Source organism: Diceros bicornis, chromosome 20, assembly GCF_020826845.1.
Source record: "Diceros bicornis minor isolate mBicDic1 chromosome 20, mDicBic1.mat.cur, whole genome shotgun sequence".
In the NCBI taxonomy this organism is placed as follows: Eukaryota; Metazoa; Chordata; class Mammalia; order Perissodactyla; family Rhinocerotidae; genus Diceros; species Diceros bicornis.
This window is the reverse complement of record NC_080759.1, coordinates 53,494,510-53,517,797: the sequence shown is the minus strand read 5'-3', so window position 1 is coordinate 53,517,797 and position 23,288 is coordinate 53,494,510. Positions and strand designations below refer to the sequence as shown.

Below are 23,288 nucleotides of genomic sequence, written 5' to 3'. Positions count from 1 at the left end.
CTGTGTGCAGCGTCTCGGTCTCTGGGCCCACCCCCTTCCCTGCATGGCGCCTGCTCCTTTCTCTTGGTCTCTGACCCCGGGACACCCACCCCAGGCCTTCGGAGGGCTGCCTGGCTCTGCCCAGCGAGGCTTTAGGATTGCATTGTTTAGGAGAGGGAGAGGAGAGGAGGCTTATGGTTCTTGCGCTACTTTTTAAAAATCTGATTAAAAAGCATTTCCTAGTTTGCCTTAATTGCCTCCAAGTGAGGAAGCGATTTTTCCCTAATATGTTTCCGAAGGTGGAGGTGACTGGGACTCCTGGGGCTGCCCCTCTTCTGTGAGCACTGTGACCTTAGAGCATGGCCTTGTTCTCAACCTTGAGCTGAGTCAGATCTGGTTAAACACAAATTGCCAGGCTTGGCTCACAGTTTGGGATTGAGTGGGTTTGGGATGGGGCCCGAGAATGTGCATTTCAGTGAGTTCCCAGGTGATGCTGATGCTGCTGGTGTGGGGACCCCACTTTGAGAACCGGGGCCTTAGATCTTCTCATTCCCAGTGGTGGCTGGGGGCACCTCTCAGTGGGCATTAAAGGTGGGGGAGTCACGGACCCGGGTGAGATGCTATCAGAGGGACGCAGAGCCGTCATTAAATTAAAGTGAAAATAAAGGAAAAGAATTGAGCATCTGTTCTTGTCTTTCACGTGCTGTTTTACCAAAGAGCGGCTGTTGGCTTTTAGCTCATAGAATCTGGTGTTGTCCCATTTTAATCCAATTCCATAACCAGTTTTTTAATTCGATGATATCTTAATTCCAAAAGATGTCTAGTAATATGTACTTACAGTAAAAAGTCACTACAGAAGTATTATTTTTTTAAAAAAAGGCCCTTTCTCAGTCTCCCTAACACTCCCTCTCAGAAATTGACCAAATTCTAGTTACCCCCTCAGGCCTCACTCTCTCCTTTTCAAACAACCACGCGTGTGCACACACTTTTTATTTACATGAATAGGTTAATTCTACAGAGTGTGATTTTAATTTTTTGCTTCACAGATCTAGGAGATCTTTCTGTGTTGACCGACACACGGGAGATTGACCTCATCCTTACAGCCACACGTTCCTGATTGTGACTGTGTGTAGGTGGCCACGTGCCCAGGTCCTATCACTGTGAGGCAGTTCAATAAACTACGGGTCATCCATTCTGTACAAGATCTTCCTTTAAAGCAAATATTTATTCAGCGGTTACTTCAAGTCCAAGGGCTGCTGAGTGCTGGTCTCCCACGGTGAGCAATAGTGCACATAATCACAGTTCCCCAACTTCAAGGCTAGTGCAGGCGGGGCTGTGAATCAGCCCATTACAAACAACGCTGTTGTGAAGTCGTTTGTGTCGGGAGTGCATTTCTGGGGAGGGTGTCTAGACCTGGCTGGAAACAGCGGGTGTTTTCAGAGGGCTAGCTGGGGAGTAGATGAGAGGACTGTCAGGGGAGGCCAGAGCAGAGTTACAGGGTCGGGCAGGACCCTGGAGAGAGTCAGCCAGGCACAGGCTGCCCCTCAGGAGCTGTAACCTGAGACGCTGAGCCCTCAACCCCTGAGGTGGGAGGTGGGAGGGCAGGGTAAGTACCCCCCTCTCTCTCCTTCCACCCCGGCCCCCTGCTGAGCCACCGCAGAGACTTCAGGAGCAGAAACCTGGCAGGGCCGGTTTGTGGAGGTCAGCCTCCGGGCAGAGAAGGAAAGAAAAGCAATGCCTGGGTAGATTCTTAGAACTCGATTGCTTCAGCAAAGGGCATGCGAGTTTTAAATGTGCACATTTATGTAGCTGCTGCCACGTGGCCTTCAGGAAAAGCCCTACCAATTTATGATACTTTCCACCCAGTTCCCAAGGGTCTTCTTGCCAACCCTGGATAAGGTCACTGTTCAGTGTTTGTCAACCCAAAACAGACGTTTCTTACCGTTGGCAATTGTGTTTCCTTGGTTCTCTTTGGAGCCTAGTATCTGTTAGGATGTTTTTGGGTGCAGTTCACTGAGTACCCAGCAAAACCGGCTTTCACCACGAGGAAACTGCCTTCTCTTACAACACGACACTTCTGCAGGCGACGGTTGGAGGGGTGCTTCATCCAGCGCTCTGTGATGTCAGGACCTGGGGCCAGGTTCTCAGAAATGCTCTTGGCCTTTCCCTCATGGTCCCGAGATGGCCCTGGCCGCTCCAAGCACCATGACTTCATGTTGCAACACACGGAGCCTTCAGGAAGGAGGAGCAAATCACTTTCTGTGCCCGTTCTCTAAGACAGAAAAGCATTTCCAGAAGTCTCTGGCAGAGTCTCTCGTTTGCATCTCACTGCGGGGGTTGTGTCACACGCCCATGCCAAAACAAGTCGCTGGCAAGGGCAGTGGAATGATCCCAGTTGACTTGGTCCAGCCAACATCGGCCCCAGGAGAATCCGTGCAGTTAAGGAAAACTTTAAAGCAACCATATGCTTCTATTATTTGCTAGCGCAGCTGTGTTGGATGTCTGAGAGTTGGGAGTCCCGGCTTTCTCCAGGACACAGCATTTGTGGGTATAAATTAGGATGCAAATGCCTTCATCTGCCTATCGGGTCCAACCTCCTTGGGTACTTAATGCATAATAAGAGTACAACCAAATCTGTATTAGGCCTTTACAATGGAGAGAATGTGTGAAAATAAATCCTCAAATAATCGATAAATCTCATTTAGCCAGCAATTTCAATTTCTACCATCCCTTCCCTAACAAAAATAAAATATAAAATAAGTTAACCAAAGAAATGAATAACAAGTCCCAAGGATGGAGTTTTGTGCTTACTTTTTCCATGTCTTTGTTTCTCTTTAGCAGAATGGCAGGAGTATGGTGAAATGAGAAGATAGCGGGGTTCTTTTTGAACTGGTGATGATGTAAAGTTGGTTAGGTATAAGTAACCTCTGGTGCATCCTTGAAACTTGTTATTCCTTGAACTTATTTTGAAAATTCTGAAAGAAATGCACGGAGAGCCAGCCTGGCATTGTTTATGTCATTGGCTGTGGTGACAGAGTGGCAGTGAGGCTCCCAGGGGTGGCTGGGGGCCAGGCTGCCCATGTGAGGCCTGGTGCATGAACTGGATATGGAGAGGGTCCCACTTCAGATGAGAATGTATGACTTGGCCAGAAGCCGGCAATAAACACCTCTTCATTTTATTTGTCTTATTATCACTACATACTATCATGATTTTAGTCTGACTTTGTTGTGATGTTTATGGTTTTTTGAAGTGTTTTCCTTTTTCTCGGTTTCTAGCTATTCCAAATAAGAAATTAGAACTTGGCAAGTCTCTGAGGTTTCCTCACTTTTCCTATAAACTCCAGTTTCCAGAACCTCCTGACTGGCCACAGCAATGCCACCCCCTGCTCAAAAGCCCAGTGGCTCACCCAGCTCCTCAGTCAGAGCCTGCCTGCCCTGCAGACAGAGAGGAAGGGCTGTCTGCACTGCCCTCCCTCTGCTCCCTGATCCGCAGGGGGAGTCTATTCTCTCTGGCAGCGCTGATGGGAAGTGACAATGCTAAAGTCAACAGTTCCCTCTACTGGCCTGGTTTGGAAAACTGCATTTTGAGTACCTGGCATCAAACCAGTCAAGTCTTTAGACAACCCAAATTCTGTAACATTTTTCCATTTTTAGAGCAGCATGGGTTTGTTGTCTGGTTCCTTTCTTTGAATAAAGGAGTAAACAAGATTCTGAGCATAATTGGTACTCAATAAAATGTTGAATGAATCCGTAATTAGTAATTGTGATGTCCGTGTAATCTTAGGTAACATGGTCATTAGCAACACTTTTGATAAGTGAACTTTTTCCAAGGGAGAAGTGGGAATCCTTCAGCCTTTTCATTTACTAAATCTTCATTGGGCTTGCAGTCAGTTGGAAGTTTTGGGCTTATGAGCAGGGTCATGAGGGCTCTGCAAGGCTGTGGGAATCCACAGCTACATGGGAATGTGGACCATGGGACATCATGGTTCAGGTGCCTAATCCAGCACTGGGGGACCAGAGAAGAGCTTCTACTGGAAGGGATGGCTCATCAGGTAGCTGGGTAAAAAGGGAAGGAAGAATATTCCAGGCAGAGGGACTAGCATGTGCAGAGGCCACCAGGTTAGAGAAAGCATGGAACGTGGCTGAATTAAAAAGAGAGCTGTGTGGGCCGGCCCTGTGGCTTGGTGGTTAAGTGCGCGCGCTCCAATGCTGGTGGCCCGGGTTCGGATCCCGGGCGCGCACCGAGGCACCACTTCTCCGTCCATCCTGAGGCCGAGTCCCACATACAGCAACTAGAAGGATGTGCAGCTATGACATACAACTATCTACTGGGGCTTTGGGGGGAAAAATAAAATAAATAAAATCTTTAAAAAGAGAGCTGTGTGATCGCAAAGTAGAGTGGAAGGACATTGGTGCAAGAGCTGAGGGTGAAGAGGGGATGTAAGGGAGGAAAAATAATTTTCCCTCTACCCCTCTGAGTTCTTGGATGAGACCCCTGTAATAAAAGAAAGATTAATAAGAGAAGAACAGGTGTGTATAAACATATATACATTGTGTATACATGGGAGATACCCAGGGAAAAATGAGTAACTCCAAGCAATGGCTTAGAACTCTGGCTTATGTGGCATCTTCAGCAAAGAACAATGAATATGTGGGGAGATGATAGGATAAAGGGAAGCAGCTTTAGGCTTCTAAGGATGGCAGACCGTGGGAAGGTAGGCTGTTGGTAGATAAAGTCTAGTTACTACCGTTTGTTATGCAAATTCCTCTGGTGCCAACAGGGTTTAAAGTTGTTTCTGGTGATAACCTTTTGTCCTTCCTGGAACAGAGGGGAGGAGGGATGCCTTTGAAAATTTAGGTCCTGCTTTTAGACAAATAGGGGAGGGCAAAGAGCTTTTCTTGTATGTGCTCTTCTCAGTTGCCTTCAGCTCAAAATAATCTAATGCCAAAGTGGCATATTGTGGGTGACTTATTCTGCTTCCCTTCATGGAGCTGGACCAGATAAAAAGGAGCTAGCTCATTAAAGAGTTGAGACTTCATCTAAAGAGCAGAAACCGTGAAAAGTTTTAAGTAGTAGTTGTCTTGGTTAGAAGAGTTTCTTCTTGGAGTTATCATGCTGGGGGTGTGGAGAATGGATGGAGGGGCAGAAATGGGATCAGGGAGGACAATTAGGAGAGGAACTGTAGCCCAGGAGTGATGTGGTGGCCTGGACCAGTGAGCAGAAGTGGGGATGGAGAAACAAGGACAAGTTTGGAAGATGTTTAAGAGACGAGGTTGGCAGAATTCCATGATAACCTATGGGGAAAAGATGAGGGAGGGCTGAAGACAAAGCCTAGATTTCTGGCTTGGGCACCAGGTGGTGTTCATCACTGAATAGGAACGTGGGAGAGAGGAGCAGGTTTGGAAGAAACATGTTTTGAGTTTAATGCGTTGAATTTAATTTGTCTGTTTAACACCCAAGATGAAATATCCAGTAGGCAGATATTTAGGTAAGAAACACAGGAAGAGAGAAAGAGCTAGAGATACGCGATCTGGGAGTTTTAGGGAGTTAACTGGATCCATGAAAGTACATAGGATCACCAAGGAAGAGTGTGCGATGAGAAGAGGGCTTAGTCATGATCTGAGGAACAGCACCATTTCAGGAAGGAGAGAAGAGGAGCTCGTAAAGAGAATTGAGGAGCGACCAGAGAGACAGGAGGAAAATTAGAAGCCTGATCTATCAGGATATCTGCAGAAAGAGAGTGTTTCAAATGGAAGAGACAAGTAGTAAATGCTGTGGAGATGTCAAGGAAGATGGGAACTACTAGAAACCATTGGATTTTGCTACAAGACGGTCATTGGGGCCAGTGGGAAGGCAGTTTCAGGAGAATCAAGGGACTGTAAGTAGCTAGAGTGAGAGTAGTTGATTCTGGATGTTTGACTGAAAAGGAGTCAAATGACTGAGGGTGGGAGGCTGGAATGCAAAGACAGGTCCACAGGGATTATTGTTAGTCATTGCAGTGGACTCCTCCAAGTTCATGTGTTGAATCCTAACCCCCAAGGTGATGGTATTAGGAGGTGGGGCCTTTGGGAAGTGATTAGGTCATGAGGGTGGAGCCTTCAAGAATGGGATTAATGCCCTGATAAAAGAGACCCCAGAGAGCTCCCTCCCCCTTCTGCCATGTGAGGACACAGCGAGAAGATGGCCATCAAGCTAGCCTGGGAAAAAGTAGATGGGAACATCAGGCTAGCCAGGGCTTGTTCTTCTTAGAGAGATAGCTGAGGCACAAGTGTGAGAGGGAGTCTAGCTGAGTAAGTGCATTTCAAGCTCCTGCTTGTGTCACACCTGCAAAGGTCCCGTTGGCCAACATTCCTCTTGACAGAAGATCTGTGAAGTCACGTGGCAAAGGGCAAGATGAAGAATTTGAGCCATTAATGCAATCTGATGGGAAAAGATTTGAAAGGAGGGAGAAGCTGAAGAGAAAGAGGAGGTAATTGATAGCACAAATATTCCATGGAAGTGGGCAGAGAAGGGCTTTAAAGCACTGGAGGGGGAGGAGAGATTGGCATCTTTAAATAGAAGAATCCCACTTCCTTTTCAATAGGGGGGAAGGAGGAGAGACTGCTTGTGGATGTGGGGAAGTTTGTAGGGTGATGGAGGAAAGTTGGGGGTTCCCTTCTCGTGGTTTCTGTTCCCTCTGAAGGAGGAGGTTCATCATCTCCTGGGAGAGGGCTTTGCTGTGAAGTGGGTGACTTAAGACTGGGAAAGTTTAAAATTTCCCACATGGGCCTTGGAGGATAGTCAACCAGGGAACACAGAAGTGTTGTAGGGCCAGGTTGAGAATCCTGTCAAGCTTGGGTACCATTGGGGGATTTCCACCCCCATACACTCTCAGTGAAGATGTCATTAGCCATCCAAAGTAGATCCAGAAACCTGAGGCTGGGGTGGTACCAGGAGTCATCTTTGGCTTTTCTCTTTCTGCTACGTGGCTCAGCCAATCAATCAGCGGGGCCTGTCCATTCACTTCTTCAAGAGCACTCTGAGTCCACCACTTCTCTCCATGCTCCCGCCCTCCTGAGGGTCTGGCCACCATCTTCTGTCTGTTGCATGCCCACCACAGCCTCTGTGAGCTCCCCCGCACTGGGTAAGGCTTGGGCACAGTGTGGAGAGGATCCACACCCAGCAGCCTGCCGAATCATCATCCCTACCTTGCACCCTTGTGGAGTGGCCCTATGCTAGATCCCTCTTTTATAAAATAAACTTTTGATTTTAGAATAGTTTAGACTAACAAGAAAACTGCAAGGATTGTACAGAGAATTCCCATGTACCCCACACCCAGTGACCCCTGTTGTTAGGATCTTACATTAGTATGATACATTTGATACAACGAATGAACCAATATTGATGCTTGATTATTATTAACTCAAGTCAATTCTTTACTCAGATTGCCTCGGATTTTCCCTAATGTTCTTTTTCTGTTCCAGGAGCCTATCTGGGTTCCCACATTATGTTTAGTTGACATATCCCTTTAGCTTTTCTTGGCTGTGACAGTTTCTCAGACTTTCCTTGACAGTGTAGGGAGTACTGGTCAAGTAGTTGGTAGAATGTCCCTCAGTTTGGGTGTGTCTGATGTTTTCTCACGATGAGACTGGACTAATGGGTTTTGGGAGGGGATCACAGAGGAAAATGCCATTCCCATCACATCTTCTCAAGGGCACTGTTAAAGAAAAAAATACTCGGTGATACTTGTTACAGGTGGTAAGGCAGACTTTATTAGGACCATCTTGATAGCTATAGGGACCACTGCAGTGGGATTTTACAGTGGGGGAGAGAGGTGGGCTCAACTCCCAATACAGCATGGGTACGTGGGAATTTATAGCCAAGGAGCAGGGTGGGGGTCAGTGGACAGAAATTACTAAGAGGAAACATTTACTAAGAGTAAAGGAGATTCTGGTTAAGATCACCTAACAAGATTCAGGCTGAAGGCAGGTCAGGGTGATCAGACATTTCCTGGGGGATGGTGGAGGATGTGGAACCAGATCAGATATCGAGGTTGGGGGGTTCTGGGTAAATTGACTCAGCAGGGTTCTTGTTAAAACTAGATTTTACAAGGAAGTACAAAGATAGGCCTAGGAGAAGGTTCAGGAGCCTGACTAAAGCTTGGTCAAGCAGAGAATCTTTGTCAGTGCATGCTCTCCATGTGACTTATCACTGTTGATGTTGACCTTGATCATCTGGCTGAGGTCATGTTTGCTGGGTTTCTCTGCTGTAAAACCACTCTCCCCCTCCCTCCTCTCTATAGTCTACCCTGTGGAGGGAAGTCTCTATGCACAGCCTAAAAGTTCAGAAGTGGGTTGTTATGTTCCACCTCCTTGAGAGTGGACTGCCTGCGTCAATTATTCGGGATTTTTCTGCCGGGAGATTTGTCTATTCTGCTAGGCATTTTTTATACACGTTATCCCCGTAATTTTCAGAATTGTGAGGTTGATATTATCTCTCATTTTCCAGATGCAGAAACAGAGACTCAGCAAAGTTGACTCACCTTCCCAGGACCACCCAGATTTTAAGTGGCAGGCTGGGGACTTGAATTTGGATGTTCTCAGAGCCAGCTCTCTTAAGTACTAAGCTCCCCGTCTACGCTGTCGCTTAATCACTCCACTGAAACTATTTCGTCCAGAATTCACTTTTTCCCTGGGTCGCTTGTGCCCTTCTCTTAGGCAGGGTAGGGCTCACTGGGGGTGGTGGGGTGGGGTTGGGGTCTCTATGGTGAGCCCACCCTTTAAAAGGGCTTCTTCTGGGGACTTCAGGAACCAAATCCTATTCCATAAGGTCTAAGTTGGATTGGGCTGAAACTAGATTTCAGTATGGTGCATGCTTGGGTTCTGTTATGCAAAGAAGGCTGTCTTCTATCTACCATCCATATCTATCTACCTATCTAACTTACTAAAGAAAAAGAAAGCTCCCTTTGGTTAGTTTTGTCATGGTTTTTAAGAAGAAAGGTTAGTAGCATACATTCTTAGAGGCATCGGGTCCATCCTTGATTTCCATAAACACGGTCATCTGCATGATAAGAGAGATTATTCTGCCATCCTGGGAAAGTTGGTGGGGAGCCGGGAGTGATTTCATTGAGTCATCGAAAGCACACGCTTGCAGTCGGAACGAGCTGGCTGTGTGTTGGTTTTTCTGGGCTCAGCATAATATGCAGAACCCATCTGTATAATGGGCCGTTTACTTTGTGGATTTCCAATTTTTCCTCTCCCCGCCTGTTCAGAGTGTTTAGGATATGTATCAGTGCAAAGGCCATCCTGCTGAAAATTGCCACCGACACACTCTTGCACGTTTTTTAAAGAAATGGCTCTAAACGAATTGCAATTCCTTTTACCTTGACCCTAGCTAAATCTAACTGACAGATGCCGTGCAGCGTTGAGCTGGCAGACAGACCTAACGGAGATCAAAGGACCCTCTCTCCCCCACAGTTTAGGGCAATTAAGCTGCTTTGGGCCCCTGACAGCCAGCAGCATCCCCTCCCCCGGTCGCTGTAAATGACAATAGAGGGCAAAGGGTGAAAATGAGTCAAAAAGCCTTAGCTGCTGGTTGGAACTGGTGAGTCACAGAGCTGCAGGGTGGCAGACACATGTTTCCAGCCTGTTAACTCCACACATGGTCATATTAGTCAGCGTTTCTCTCTCAGAAAGCTGTGTGGTTCACCTGTTAATTTTTGCCGTGAGTTCAGGAGATGGGCTGAGGTCCGTGGTAAGCCGACAGCAATGCTTCTAGAAGAGTCTGCACTCTGATTTTTGAAGTTGGTGAGAAGGATTGACTGTCACTTGGGCAGCAGCCTGCAGTGTCCAGGTACCCCTCAAGGAAGGAAACTGGGTCCTGGCCCGGACGTCCGGACGTCCGTCTCAGTCGGGTGTGATGGGAGCACAGAGCCCCTGAGCGCCGCCGCGGGAGGAGTTCACGTTCAGCTTGTGGGGATTCTCCAGGCTGCTGTGCCGTGGGCCTCAGTTCACTCAGCCTCCTCCGTCTGCAGGGCGAGGCGGGCGGGGACGAGCCTCGAGCCTCGGGAAGCACCTTGTGTCTCAAGGCTGCCCGCCCTCGGGCGCGTCTCCTCTGCCAAGTCCCAAATCTCAGCCAGTGCCCTTAGCGAAATCAGCCAGGGAAGGAGTCTCATGGGTCCTGGCTTCTCAGTGGGGCAGAGGCCTCCCCAGGGGGTGGGGGTGGTGCCCTGTTAATGACAGAGAGTGCACTGAAATGTCCTCATGGCCCCATACCTGCAGCCCTAACAGTGGGGCTTCCAAAGGCACATGCGTGGGGTGGGGATGAATGGGGGGGATTTCAGAGAGCTGGATCCTCAGCGTATAAGGATGGAGACTGGGCACCCAGCACCTCCAACCAGGCCCAAGAGGGGCTCCTGCAGACCACTCACATTCTAGAGGCTATGTTAGCCATCATCAGCAGAGGCCAGGATGGAGATGGCAGCTAAGAGGTGGGTGAAGGTGAGGAGGAGAGGAAGCTGTCTTCCACCTTGGTGTCTTCCACCACTGGTCCTGAAACAGTGAAGTCTGAGCCTCTGGGATAGTGGTTCTCAACGGGGCAATTTTGCCTCCACAGGGGACATCTGGCAATGTCTGGACACATTTTTGGGTGTCATAATCTGGGTGGGAAGAGGGGTGTGGTTGCTCCTGGCATCTGGTGGGTAGATCCAGGGATGCTGCTAACCATCCTACAATGCACAGGACAGTCCTACAACAAAAGATAATCCGGCCCCAAAGAGTCAATAGTGCCAGAGTTGAGTCCCTCCTCTAGGGGACTGAAGTGAGGGCTGGTGGGGTGGCGTGTCATTTCGCACAAGGATTTAAGAAGTATGGCCAGTGGGCATCAGGCAGCGTGGATATTTGACCCAAGAGCCTCTCTTTGTGGCCCAGGCAGTTCTGTTTGAGGACTCTCCCGCTCCATAGTGGTTTTCTGTGGGTGAGTCTGGAGAATCCTGGGAATCTTGCTTTTTACTTGATGTTCTCCTTATTGACCCCTATCTAAGAGCATGTGGGCTTTTTGAGAGTCCCTCTGGGAATGAGCAGAAAATCAGGTCGTTTTTGGAAGTGCATGGTGGTAAAGGAGAGAAATCTATATTCTCTAATGAATATCCTTACCTGCTTGGCTTATAGCTGAGGTCTTGGTAGCAACACTTTCTGTGTTCCCCACCTGTGTGTGTGTGTGTGTGTGAGAGAAAGAAAGAGACAGACAGACAGACAGACACTTCTGAGGGGTAACAGAGGGTGGCAGCGTGAAGTGGCATATCCTGTTGCTCGGATGATGACTTTCTCCTCCCTGAAGCTCCGGAGCCCTAGGAACTGCCCTGAGATGCATTTTCCGTTTTGCATCTGTTTGCATTGGTGTCTCCTGCTGGGAGCTGACAACATCCAGGACCTTACCCCTGACCAGCCAGTGTCTGCATGAGGCTAGCTCAGCGTTCCCACATGCCACCCCCAGCATCATTGCTCCCCAAGCTTCCTCCTTAACAGTTTGACAGGATAGCAGCTCCCAAGTGGGTTGGCCAAAGGGAACAAGTGAACCAGAGATAGCAATGCTGTGGCCAGGGAGCTGTCCAGTGTCTTCCTGTTTCCTGGACTCTGTGAGAATTATTTCCTGAGGTCTGAGAGGCAAACTCCCACGCCCTGCAGGCAGGCTGTCCCCAGAGGTCGACCATGTGATGTTTCTCTCTCTGGGAAGGCCTCACTGGAATGTGCACTCTTTGTGGAGAGGGGTCAATACATGTGTGCAATTCTTTTTGCAGGGCACGCCATCATCACCAACTACTTGTTGAACTATTTCCCTGGTCTTGACCTTGAAAGGAGGAACGCGTGGGGGCTCACGGCCCTGATGAAAGCCGCCATGCAGGGCCGCACGGAGTGCATCCGAGCCCTGATGCTCGCAGGTACGTCTCTGCCGTCCTGTGCGGTCCCAGGGGTCCCGGGAGATGCTGATATGTGTTGAAGAGATGAATCAATCCCATAGAGACAAAGCCTAGTGGATGCAATGAAGAATAGTTTCTTTGGGGTTATGGCTGTCATCATCCAAGGTGAAACATAGAAAAACAAAAGCAACACGCCTTCAGGGTGGAGTGGGAGGTCACGCAATGGTCACCCTGTAGGACACCTGTCCTTGTTCCCTGATGAGCCCTTCCCTCACCCCTTACCCTCCTCCTGCTCGTATGTATTCTTCTTCAGAAACGTGTGTTCTGGTCTTGGCTCTGGGCGGCAAGCCTGCCCTATTGAAGGTGGGCACAGGGATGGCAGGGGCGGCCCAGGAGCCATCCTAGATCCCTGCTTGCTGGTGGTTGGATTTGCATGGTGACGTGGTGTTCAGCAGTGTCCTTTTCCTGTGAAGCATCACAGCCTGGAAAGTTCTCAGGCTTTGGCTTTGGATCAGCAGGGCCTCGCCTTTGCCCTTTATGATCTTGTCATCTTGGAGGAAGCACTTCCATCTCCGTGCCCACCTGTGAAATGGGAGTAGTGATTCTTTCCCACCTCTCTAAGGATGAACTATGACACCAACTTTGTCAACTCTCAAGGGCTGTACAAATTCAGTGACCTACTAAGCTAAATTCCACGTGATTATCTCGTTCTTTTCCTCACTAAAATAGAATCCATGATCATCATTAGCACAACCTTACTGGGTAATTTTGAGAATTAAATGAGAAAATGTATGTAAAACACATATCCAGCACAGAGGTGGCATCTAACGTCTCAATCAGTGTGAGATGCTGTTGTCACCATTATTTTATTGTGTTTTTGTTCTTGGCGCTGGGTTCAGCCACTCCCGCTTGGGGCTACGAGTTCATGGAGAGGTGGCATTTCTCTCCCGTCTTAGTCTCCCTGGGACAGCATCAAAGCTCTTCCAGGCAGCAGCCCAGGCTGGTAGTTCTGTTTAGATAACTTGCTGCTCCATTTTTTTTTTTAATAAACTTTTATTTTGGAATAATTTTGGATGTATGGAAAAGTGACAAAGACGGTACAGAGTGCCCACACAGCCCCTCAGCGTCTCCCCATGTTACCATCTTACTGTGAGGCCGACATTGTACGTCACTATTCACTAAACTCCAGACTTGATTCTGATTTCACCAGATCTTCCATTAATGTCCCCTTTCTGTTCCAGGGCCCCAGCCAGCTCCCACATTCAGTGTCACATGTCCCCAGCCTCCTCTGGTCCATGACAGTTTCTCAGTCTTCACTCCTTGTTCCTGACTTCGCGGTCTCGATACTGGCCACTGTGCAGTGCCCCACAGTCTGAGCCTGTCTGTCGTCTTCCTTGTGATTAGAATAGGGTTATAGGATTCATAACTCTCTTTGGGTTTTTTTTTTTTTTTTCCTCCTGCTTTAACCGGAGTGTTTTAGGGGATGCTGTAAGAGAAAGAAGTTCAGTAAGTGAAGGCAGTGGCTTTGAAGATGAAAACTTTCCTGGAAATAAAAAAGATCCTAATTAAAATTAATCCCATTGATTGTGCTTTTGACTCAGGGATAGTTTCATTTTTTGAAAGTGAGATATCAGTTTCAACAGAGTTTAGGCCCTGCCTGTCGTATGTCCATGAGAGATGGTTCCTCCTAATTAAAAAGTGGTTATGATGCTTTTGTTTTTGGGAAAAGCTTCATCTGCTTTTACTACTTCTGGATCTAGTTATAACTGAGGGTAGATCTTTAGTAATTTACTTCATCAACCAAAAATTTATGGTGTCAATCACATCAGTGCATTTTTCCCAATGAATTAATTTGAATTACAAACCCTTTTGTTTTTAGGTCAGTTTGCTTTCCGATCACTGGAAAATGCATGGGTTTTGCTGTCATTCTTTCTTCCTGGGTCTGGTGGAGGTTTCAGGTTCAATGCTAACGTTGTCTTTCTTCTCCTTCAGTTATTTGGATAACAAATCTGGTATTAGGTTTTATATACTTTCCCTTTCCTGTTCCCTCCTCGCAAGCGGTGCCCCATCAACGTCTCGAGTAATCCACATCAGTGCAAACCTCTCGTGTGTCCCTCCCTGATCTGTATGTGGTTGGAGCAGAATAATGGCCAACAGAACCAGTTCGGAAGCCAGATGCCTTGGTTTCAAATCCCGGCTCCTCCACTTACCCTCTCTATACCTGGGGCCAGTCACCTGACGCCCCGGGCCTCAGTTTCCTCTTCTACAAATGAGGCAAATGACAGTAGTTACTGCAGGAAGTCACGCTGGGGACTGAATGAGTTCACACGTGGGAAGTCCTCGGACGCATGCCTGGCATGGAGGAAACCTTCAGTCAATGTTGGTTGTTATTCTTGTTATTGGTGAATTTATGTGTCTAATAATTGCTGAATGAATGAAAAACTATGGTATATTTTTCCCTTTGAAAAATATCCTTGTGATGAGATACTTAAACTTTCTTATTGAGGGTAATAAGCATGTAACTCGGGGCTTCTTAATCTTGGCACTATTGACATTTGGGGCCAGATAATTCCTTGTGGTGGGGCTGTCCTGGGAATTGTAGGATGTTTAGCAGCATCCCTGACCTCTGCTCACTAGGTAACTGTAGCATCCCCCAAGTTTTGACAACCAAAAATCTCACCACACATGGCCAAATGTCCCCTTGGGGGGAAGTCACCTCTGTTGAGAACCACTGATATAACTAACGTGACTGAGAAATGATGGAAAAAGTGGAAAGAGAATCTTTTCCCTCTTACATGCATTCCTCCTTCCAGCTTGTTCTATATTCCTTCTTTTTTTTTGGTGAGGAAGATTAACCCTGAGCTAACATCTGTTGCCAATCCTCCTCTTTTTGCTGAGGAAGATTGGCCCTGAGCTAGCATCTGTGCCCATCTTCCTCTATTTTATATATGGGATGCCTGCCACAGCATGGCTTGATAAGCGGTGTGTATACCCACGCCAGGGATCGGAACCTGTGAACCCCAGGCTGCCGAAGCGGAGCACATGAACTTAACCACTATGCCGCCGGGCCGGCCCCCACATTCCTTCTTAAAATAAAAATCTGACACTTTTTTCAGGGAGCTTTGGAGCTGCCCTCTAAGGCTTTGGTTGTTTAACTTCTTGAATATTTTCATTTTCTACCATCACTGCTAAGTTAGCCTACACTTGTTTTTCCCAGGAAGGTGAGTTTCATTTTCTTTCACAGTAGATGTAAAAAACATGTGATTGAATGTCTTCCCTGGGTTTGGTGGACACAATAAGGAAACTTGAGATATTTTAAAAATTTGCACAAATAATTTTTTCTTCTTATTTCCATTTAAATATAGCAGTGTTAAGAAAAATTAAAGCCTTTAAAGATATTAATGCCTGAGTATTTCTCTGAATTGACACTTCAACATACAGTGTGTTTATGTATAGCTGAGGAAGGTACCTTGACAGCTAATCTCAGAATGGTCGTCCTGTGATCATTTTAAAAGCAAAAGGCAGAAGCATTACTACATATTAATGGCTAGGGTGAAAGTGTATATCTCCTTCTCATTTTTTCAAGTGTAGTGTTCTTCTGCACCTGAGTGTATTTCTGCACCTGAGTTGAATTTCCGAGTTGTGATCTCATTATATTCAATAGGAACCCTTTCCTTTTAGAAATGAGGAACCATTGAATTGGACTCCCCCCTACATTTGGGGGGGGGGACTATTGTCAACTGTTTACATTTTCCAATAGTTCACAACATACAGACACATGTCAGCTTTTATCTTACCTTGTCAGGCAGAACAAAATACTGTTAGAATTATCAGAACTTTGAATTTTAATAAATATATAACCAGGTTCTGAAAAGCTGATCTATTGACTCTTTGGGTTTTGGATTCCCAGGGAATAATGTGAGCTCTGCTGATGGGAATCACAGTGGAGGCTGCAGAATCTTGTTCAGTCAATGGAATATTAATGCCCCAAAGTGACAGGTCTGTTTAAATAAGCGGCTTGGAGAAGCCGTATGGAGGACGTGATTTTCTCCCAGGAGAGACAGAGCTCGGGGGAGTCCGGCAGGCCCCAGACTTGCTGGGAGAGCACACACCACACCCAAAGTGTGGTGGAGTGGCTGCGGCATTTGGGAAGCAAAACAAGCAAACAGAAACCACGACGCCTCCTGGGATTCCAGGCAACAGAGCAGACGTAAAGGAGCAGGAGGCTTGTTCAGTGGGGATCCGAGAGAAGAGGCGCTCCTGTTGGTGGTCAGATCGTCATTCTTGTCCTGGGCAAGCCCTGACTCAGTGCTTCTGGAAAGCCAAATGATATGATGTCACGACAGAAGCTTCTTTCTGTTTATAAGGAAAACACAGGAATTTCCTGTGACCTGAGAATTTGCCACGTTGGAATAGTTTCAAGGTATTAGGCAGGGAAAGGGCTAAAAATCATATCACCCAGAGCAGTGCTTAGCCTGGGTGCCCACAAAAGCAACCCCTGAGCCAAGGACTTCGGGACAAGTAGTTTTTCTGGAAGGCGACCCTGGGAAGTCGTGTGGGGGACAGAGAAGTGACACGGGGAAGACAGGAAAGCTAATAAATGTGTAATGATAAGCTGATTACCCTTGTGGGCAACTGGGAGCCAGCCTGGCTGAGATCCTCTGCAAGACGGAGGACAAGATGTCTCAGAAATGCCTTGAGCGGGGCAGGGGCCAGCTCGAGGTAGGTGCTCTGACCTCCCCACTGCCCTCTCATCAGGAGCTCTTTCCTGTGATGCTGCATCCTGATTTATCATGTTGATTATACCCCAAGTGCCCAAGATACAGGCCAGAGGTGGCACAGGAGGAGGCCTGCAAGGCCTGTTTCAGACAGGAGCAGCGTCACCAACCTCATCGGTCCCTTTTGTCAGGATGCAGCAGCCTTCTCTTTGGCGCTCACTGACCACCTGTAACGGAGGCTGGGAAAATGGAGAATAGGATTGCAAGTCATATAGGTTAGACCAATAATTCTCTATGGGGTGGGGGAGGTGTGGCCCCCCAGGGACATTTTTGGTTGTCACAACTGGTGGAGTGCTACTGGTATCTAGTGGGCAGAGACTGGGGAAGCTGTTAAAAAGTCCTACAATGCACAGGACAGCCCCCACAACAAATAGTGATCTGGCCCAAAATGTCAATAGATCCGAGGTTGCGAAACCCTGGGTTAGACCAGTCATGATGCATTCCCTAGAACTGAGTACGTTGCTGCCTTGAATAAAATAGAGGATCTTGTATAGACAACTCATAGCACTCAACATGGCAGCAGATGGACCCACTGGCAGGAGCCTAACTCCTGTCTGCATGTCTGGAGCCCTGGACGAAACAACGCTGGGTAGGAGGTGAGGATGCCAATAGTCTCATGAGCAGGAGGTGGATACATTGCCCTTTTGGAAGTTCCCCATAGTCTCTGAAAGGTATAAAGTGTTCGTCATCATTACTTATCTTTCACGATAGAATTACTATGCCCAGGCCTTTAATATTACCCTTAATAGTAATTTCTTAAGGAAGTGAATCCCTGATTTATAACGTTACTCGGATTCTTGGGCTCTGTTACAGTCAGAATAGCCTTTGTTTTTTAGAGCGTTAGTATTTTCAAGATTGTTTTGAAAAGGTACCAGAGCAACAGGAAGACGTGTGCTAGACTGTGGACAGCTGTTCCTTTAGTTTGCCATTAGCATTTGAAAAATATCTCATTCAAGCAGTGTTCATTAAGATTTTAATTTTGCAGTTTGTTCCTTTTTAAGTGACATGCAATTAATTAAGGTTTAATGTGTCATCTATTTTTTGAAGTGACATTTTTACTGCCCCCTTTTCATTTTAGTCAGTTTATAAATTGTACTCTAGCTAATGAGTTCCATTCTAATTTCCAGTTCCAAATAATTACCACTCTTCTAATGTGGCTATTCGTTAACGTGTCACAGAATTAAGAGCATTACCAGGTGAACTCAGGTGAACTGGGTCTGCCTGGGCCTGAGGCCACTGGGGGAGCCAGGGCAGGAAGCCATTGAGCCCCCTACTCTTCTCAGCTGAGCGTATATTGAGCAGCCACTGCATGTCAGACACCTGGGTCTGCGTGGGATATAAATACAGGCGCCTCTGCCGGGCCTGGTCCCTGGGGGAGCTCACACACTAGGTAATTGCCCTACTTCTTCTCATTGCTTTGCCAGTGGAAATATGACTAATGGGACTTGAAATCCAGAATGATTTTTAACTGTTTGTGGGGCTGAGCAGGGACCAAGATTAACTGAACAGCAATTCCTTATTAATTTCTATATTAGCAAGCTAAAATTTATGAACATTTCATCGAATTGAAGTTTAACTTTGCAATATTAGGAGGGGGCAGTGGGTGAGATGAGAGATTTATTAAGGAAGTGACTAGTGTGGGGAGACTGTGAGGATGTAGGAGTCGGGGTTCTCTAGAGAAACAGAACTAATAGGAGATATATATTGAGATTTATTTAAAGGAATTGGCTCACGTGATTTTGGGGGTTGGCAAGCCCAAAATCTGTAGGGCACGCCAGCTGGCTGGAAACTTGGGCAGCAGCTGATGCTGCAGTCTTGAGGCTGAATTCCTTCTCCAGGAATCCTCAGCTTTTGCTCTTAAGGCCTTCAACTGATTGGACGAGGCCCACCCACATTATCAAGGGTCATCTCCTTTAACATCAAGTCAACTGATTGTGGATGCAAAGCACATCTACAAAATACCTTCACAGCACACCTAGTTTAGTGTTTGATTAAATCCCTGGGTACTACAGACTGGCCATGTTGACACAGAGCACTGTCACAGAGGAAGAGGCCTGCCTTGCAGGGGGGTGGCAAGTGCATGGGGCTCAGGACCCGGAGACTCAGGTCTGAGACCTTCTGTCTGTTCCCAGCTTCGAGGCCTCAGGCAGGTTCCTTGGCCACTGTGACCACCATCCACTCTGTAACAAACCTTTGTTAAATGTATGCCTCCTACTAGCCAGGATGGCTTGTGTTGAGGGAACAAAAACGAGTAAGATGTGGCCTCTGTCCTGGAGAAGCCCACAGTCTGGCAAAGATGACAGAGGCATGAGCAACTGACTACTCAGATGAGAAGTGAAGGACCACACATTCCCTGCAAAATAGGAACCATAGCAGCCCTCACAAGAGATCTGTGAGGAAAAGTGAGATGATAGATAAATGGGACACCACATGCTTTGCAAGTGACACTTACTGTTAGTATTTTTAGAACATTCTAGTAGCATCAGTCAAGGGTTTGCAAAGCACATTTGTAGTCTAGTCATCTCTCCGTTGCTGGAAAGCCATGAAATCTTATTTCTTTAAAAACTTCCACGATTTAGGTGCTGCGTTCAGGTGGTTTTATTTAGGAAGGACAAGCCATTAAATGGAGCCCTAAAAGGTGGGGTGTGTTGTAATAGTAATGCAGTAGGAGATGGTCAGATGTGGGTTCATCCAGGTGGCACAGCTCAGGGGCAGGTTTTGGAAGTTTTTCCTTTGATCCGTTTCATTGTCTTTCGTTTTCTGCCGCTGGCAGGGAGAAGCTCTTGTTGCATCCTCCTGATCCTGTTTGTGTTTTGCGTTTTACAGGGGCAGATATCCATGCCAGGGACTCGCGCCGCGGGATGTCGCCCCAGGAGTGGGCCGCTTACACGGGACGGTTTGAGGCGGTTCGCCTCATCCAGAGGCTGCTGGACCGACCCTGCCCGGAGCAGTTCGCCGAAAAGTACAAGCCAGAGCTGCCGCTGGCCTCCGAGGCAGTTCTGAAGCCCGCGGGCTCCAAAAATTGCCTGCAGAGGCTCACCGACTTTGTGCGGTCCACGCTGACCTCCCGCTCGCGCCAGGGCCCGGAGGATGGAGGGGTCCTGGACCACATGGTCAGGATGACCACGAGCCTCTACAGCCCCGCCGTGGCCATCGCCTGCCAGACCGTGTGCCCCGAGAACCCCCCTTGTGTGGGGAAAAGGCGGCTGGCGGTGCAGGAAATCCTGGAGGCTCACGGGGACCCGGACACGCATACCCAGGAGAGGAACGAGCTGGAGGGCACCGAGCAGCAATTTCGGACCTCCCTCGCAGTGGGGGTCTCCAGAGAGGGGGCCCCGAGAGCCAGCCTCCCGTCTCTCCAGCTGCCGCGTGCCCCGCAGAAGGCCAGCCTCCTGCCCCTGCCGCTGCTGAGGCGGAGCAGCGTGCGGCCGGGCGTGGTCATCCCCAAGGTGCGCATCAGCAAGGCGCCCGCGCCCACCTTCCACCCGGAGCGGGCGGCTCCGAAGGGCAGCACCAAGGACAGCGCCCACCTGCAGCTCCCCAAGTGGCGGTACAAGGAGATCAAAGAGGAAAGGAGGAAGGCGGAAGAGGCGGAGAAGCAGCGGGTGGCAGAGGCGCAGAAGCACAGACGGGCGCGGCCCTGGAGGAAAAGGACGTGAGAGGGTCCGGCGCCCGGAAGGCGTGTCCCAAGAGGGGAAGCAGGATGCAGAGCCTGGGCGGGATGCGCGCTGCCCGGGGCCGGGAGGCTGCGCCTCCCTCCTGCCCTCGTCCCCTTCCGCGCCGCACGTCCCCGCGCTGACGGGCTGCTTCGGGGGCCCAGAAAGCGGTCCATATTTGTTCAGGCTGCACCCAAGAGCGAATTGGGCATAGCACAAATAGATTTGCCTAAAACCAGTTCTAGCAAGCAATACACTGAGTAGGCAGTTTGCTGAAAACACTACCTTTAGAACCTCAATTAAATTCTCAAGACCAATTTATCGAAGGGCATTTTCTGTATAATTTTGTATTTTTAATCATGATCAAATTTGCAGCATTTTATGGGGGATGGGGCTCTTTGTATTTAAGACGGTTGTAATACATTTATCTGAAGACACTTTGTTTAAAATACTGTTTCTAGCAATAATTATTTGTGATATCTCTATGATTTCATACAGAATTTGTAGACTTCTCCCCCTTTTTGCTGTTTATTTTGGTTTTTGCCTTTCCTTCTCATTTGTGGGTGCGCATGAACACTGTATGTTCTTAATAATTCCGTGAAGTGATGCTGAATGTTTCTATTCGATGGAGGCATTTACTTTTACTGCAATATGATCAAGTGAGACAGAGAGGTCAGATTTTCTTGGATCTTATTTCTTAAGCTCTCTTATCCATATAGTAATAATAATGGAGAAAAACCTCTTGTTAAAGTGTGAAATGGTGCATAGAGAAGCATGTACTTATTGCTAGAACTAAACTCATTTTAAGCAAAGGATTTTAGATAAACTGGATACAAAGTCTTTAACATAGTCAAAAATAGATATGAGAAAAAACCTATTTAATAAAATAGGCGTAAATCTAATTATTACTAGAAATACAAAATTAAGTTGTATGTGCTCTTAGATAAATTGAATTCATATATCCTTAAAATGTAAAAAAGATGCAAAAAGAATAGGGAGCCCAAATGATGCAAACTACTGAAATGGGGGGGGGAGTAATTTTCAGAGGAACAGGGATTAAAATTGAATATTAAACTTGTTTTAGGCAAATTCTCCTGGAGTAGGCTGGGCAGCTCCCTCCTCCAGACTCAATTCCAAAGATTTCCTGCTGTGGAATTACTTTTATTTTTCCTTGGATGACTGCCCCTGATGTTCAGTTCATCCTCATGCCGACTTTGTGGAACTTCTAAGATGCAGGGACGTCGGCAGAGCGCGTATGGAATTTGCCTTGGGCCCTGAGCTCTCCACAGGAGTTTTCTGTCCATACTTTTTATCTCCAAAGCACTGAGAAATTCTACTGAATCCCTGGCCGTCCAGGTTGTAGAGTATCTGTCACATATGCACTACTGAGAGCACTTTATTGAAATATTATCCTACTTGGAAGTCATAGATTTAGAGTATGACAGACCGATTTGGAAGCTCTTTATTATAACCCTGGATTCTCAGATCAGATCGTGCTCCCTGGCTATATGGTGATGGGCGCTTCGCTGTCTTATGATGTGGGCAGGGGTGGCACTGCCCTCTCGCTATTTCTCCCAACTCAGCACCATCGGGCATTGAGCAATCAGGGGTCTCACACCCACCTTTCCGGAAACCTCTTTAAACAGGCCATCGGGCTGCACCTAGACTGATGGGAGATAGCTGTGATGATAATACAGCTTTTAAAGTCAGACTTTAGTGAGTTCCTCCCTCATCCCGGAAAGACACCAGAATGGCATAGAGGTGTAGACCCACTTGGAGCATCACTGATATTCGTTGGCTGTGGGTCATCCTTGTGCCTAAGAGTTGGGATTGGCCAAGTCCCCTTGGATGAGATGAAGGCTGGTCCCCGAGGTAGAGAGAGACACCCCTCATCTCCCTGACAGTCTGATCGGGCATCCTTTGCGATTGTTTTTCATGTTTATGTATTTTATTGCTTTGGATGGCTGTCTGCATTTTCTCGATGAGGGGTCACCCCCTGCTCCTCTCCTCCAGTGTCAGTTGGGGGTAGGGGCACTGAGGGACAGTGATCCCCTTCTGCTCTCCACATGTCCCCTCAGCTTTGTCACCACACTCATTCCTGGCCGTCCCCTTCGCCTCCTCTCTTCTTCCTCGCTTGCCTTTTCTTCCTTTGTCTGTTTTCTTCTCCAGATTTGGCTAAATGCCTTGATCCTCCCTGCCACCACTCCTCTGAGGTCTAAAAAGAGCAGGAAAGCAAGGACATCATGAGAGGCAATGTGGCATCTCTGCTGAATTATCATGTCACGACCTCCAAACACCAAAGGGTGAACGAACGGCAGATTTCGCCAGCTTCTCTGCGTGTGGTTTAGAATTTTGGCACAGCCCCCTCCACCACCACCTTTTTGTTTAGGGAGGGAGACCTAGTTTGCTCTCCTGACAGGTGACAGCACTGCCCTGCTGTTCAGAGCCAGGAGATCCGGTGTCTGCTTGCACCCTGATGTTTATTAACTGTAAATAGTGAATTTCAAGTTGACAGGTACCTTCTCAGGGATTTATATATAAATATAGTTAGGGGAAAAGTTGAAGTATATTTTAATACTTTTTAGCATTTGAGTGAATTATGATTAAACTAGACAGAAGAAATATTTCTAAGACAATGTCAGTGCTGCTGCTTTCCAGGGAGATGCCCAGGAATCATCCTGGTTATTGGGAACCTGGACTCTGGCGGCTGAAATGGCTTTGGGGTGGACGTGAAGTCACTTCAGAACCTCTCAGTTGCCTCTTGTGGATGTGAACTATTGTATTTAAAAAAAATTTCAACTTCTAAGTAAGTTGTGGTGGCTGTGATAACACAGATGGGCCATTCATGGCTTTTACCTCTAGAACTGGTTACTCCTGATGTGATACTGTGAGACTGATGCAGTTTTTTTCTACTTGCTTATGTGAGTCTGTCCACAGCCAGCCTGGCGCTAAGCTCACTGCTGGGAAGGGGGAGGGAA

The 23,288-nt window shown here is 47.6% G+C and overlaps 1 protein-coding gene across 1 annotated transcript in view; it reads left to right on the top strand.

Annotated features, from left to right (window-relative positions):
• The window catches only part of ANKRD33B (ankyrin repeat domain 33B), a 68,030-nt gene extending 47,631 nt beyond the window's left edge, over positions 1-20,399 (top strand). Inside the window, exons 3-4 of the mRNA XM_058564346.1 lie at positions 11,757-11,897; positions 19,481-20,399. Of these exons, the coding sequence (XP_058420329.1) occupies positions 11,757-11,897; positions 19,481-20,313 (974 nt within the window). The 3' untranslated portion in view covers positions 20,314-20,399. The remainder of the gene's footprint in view (positions 1-11,756; positions 11,898-19,480) is intronic.
• Positions 20,400-23,288: the final 2,889 nt, after the last annotated feature.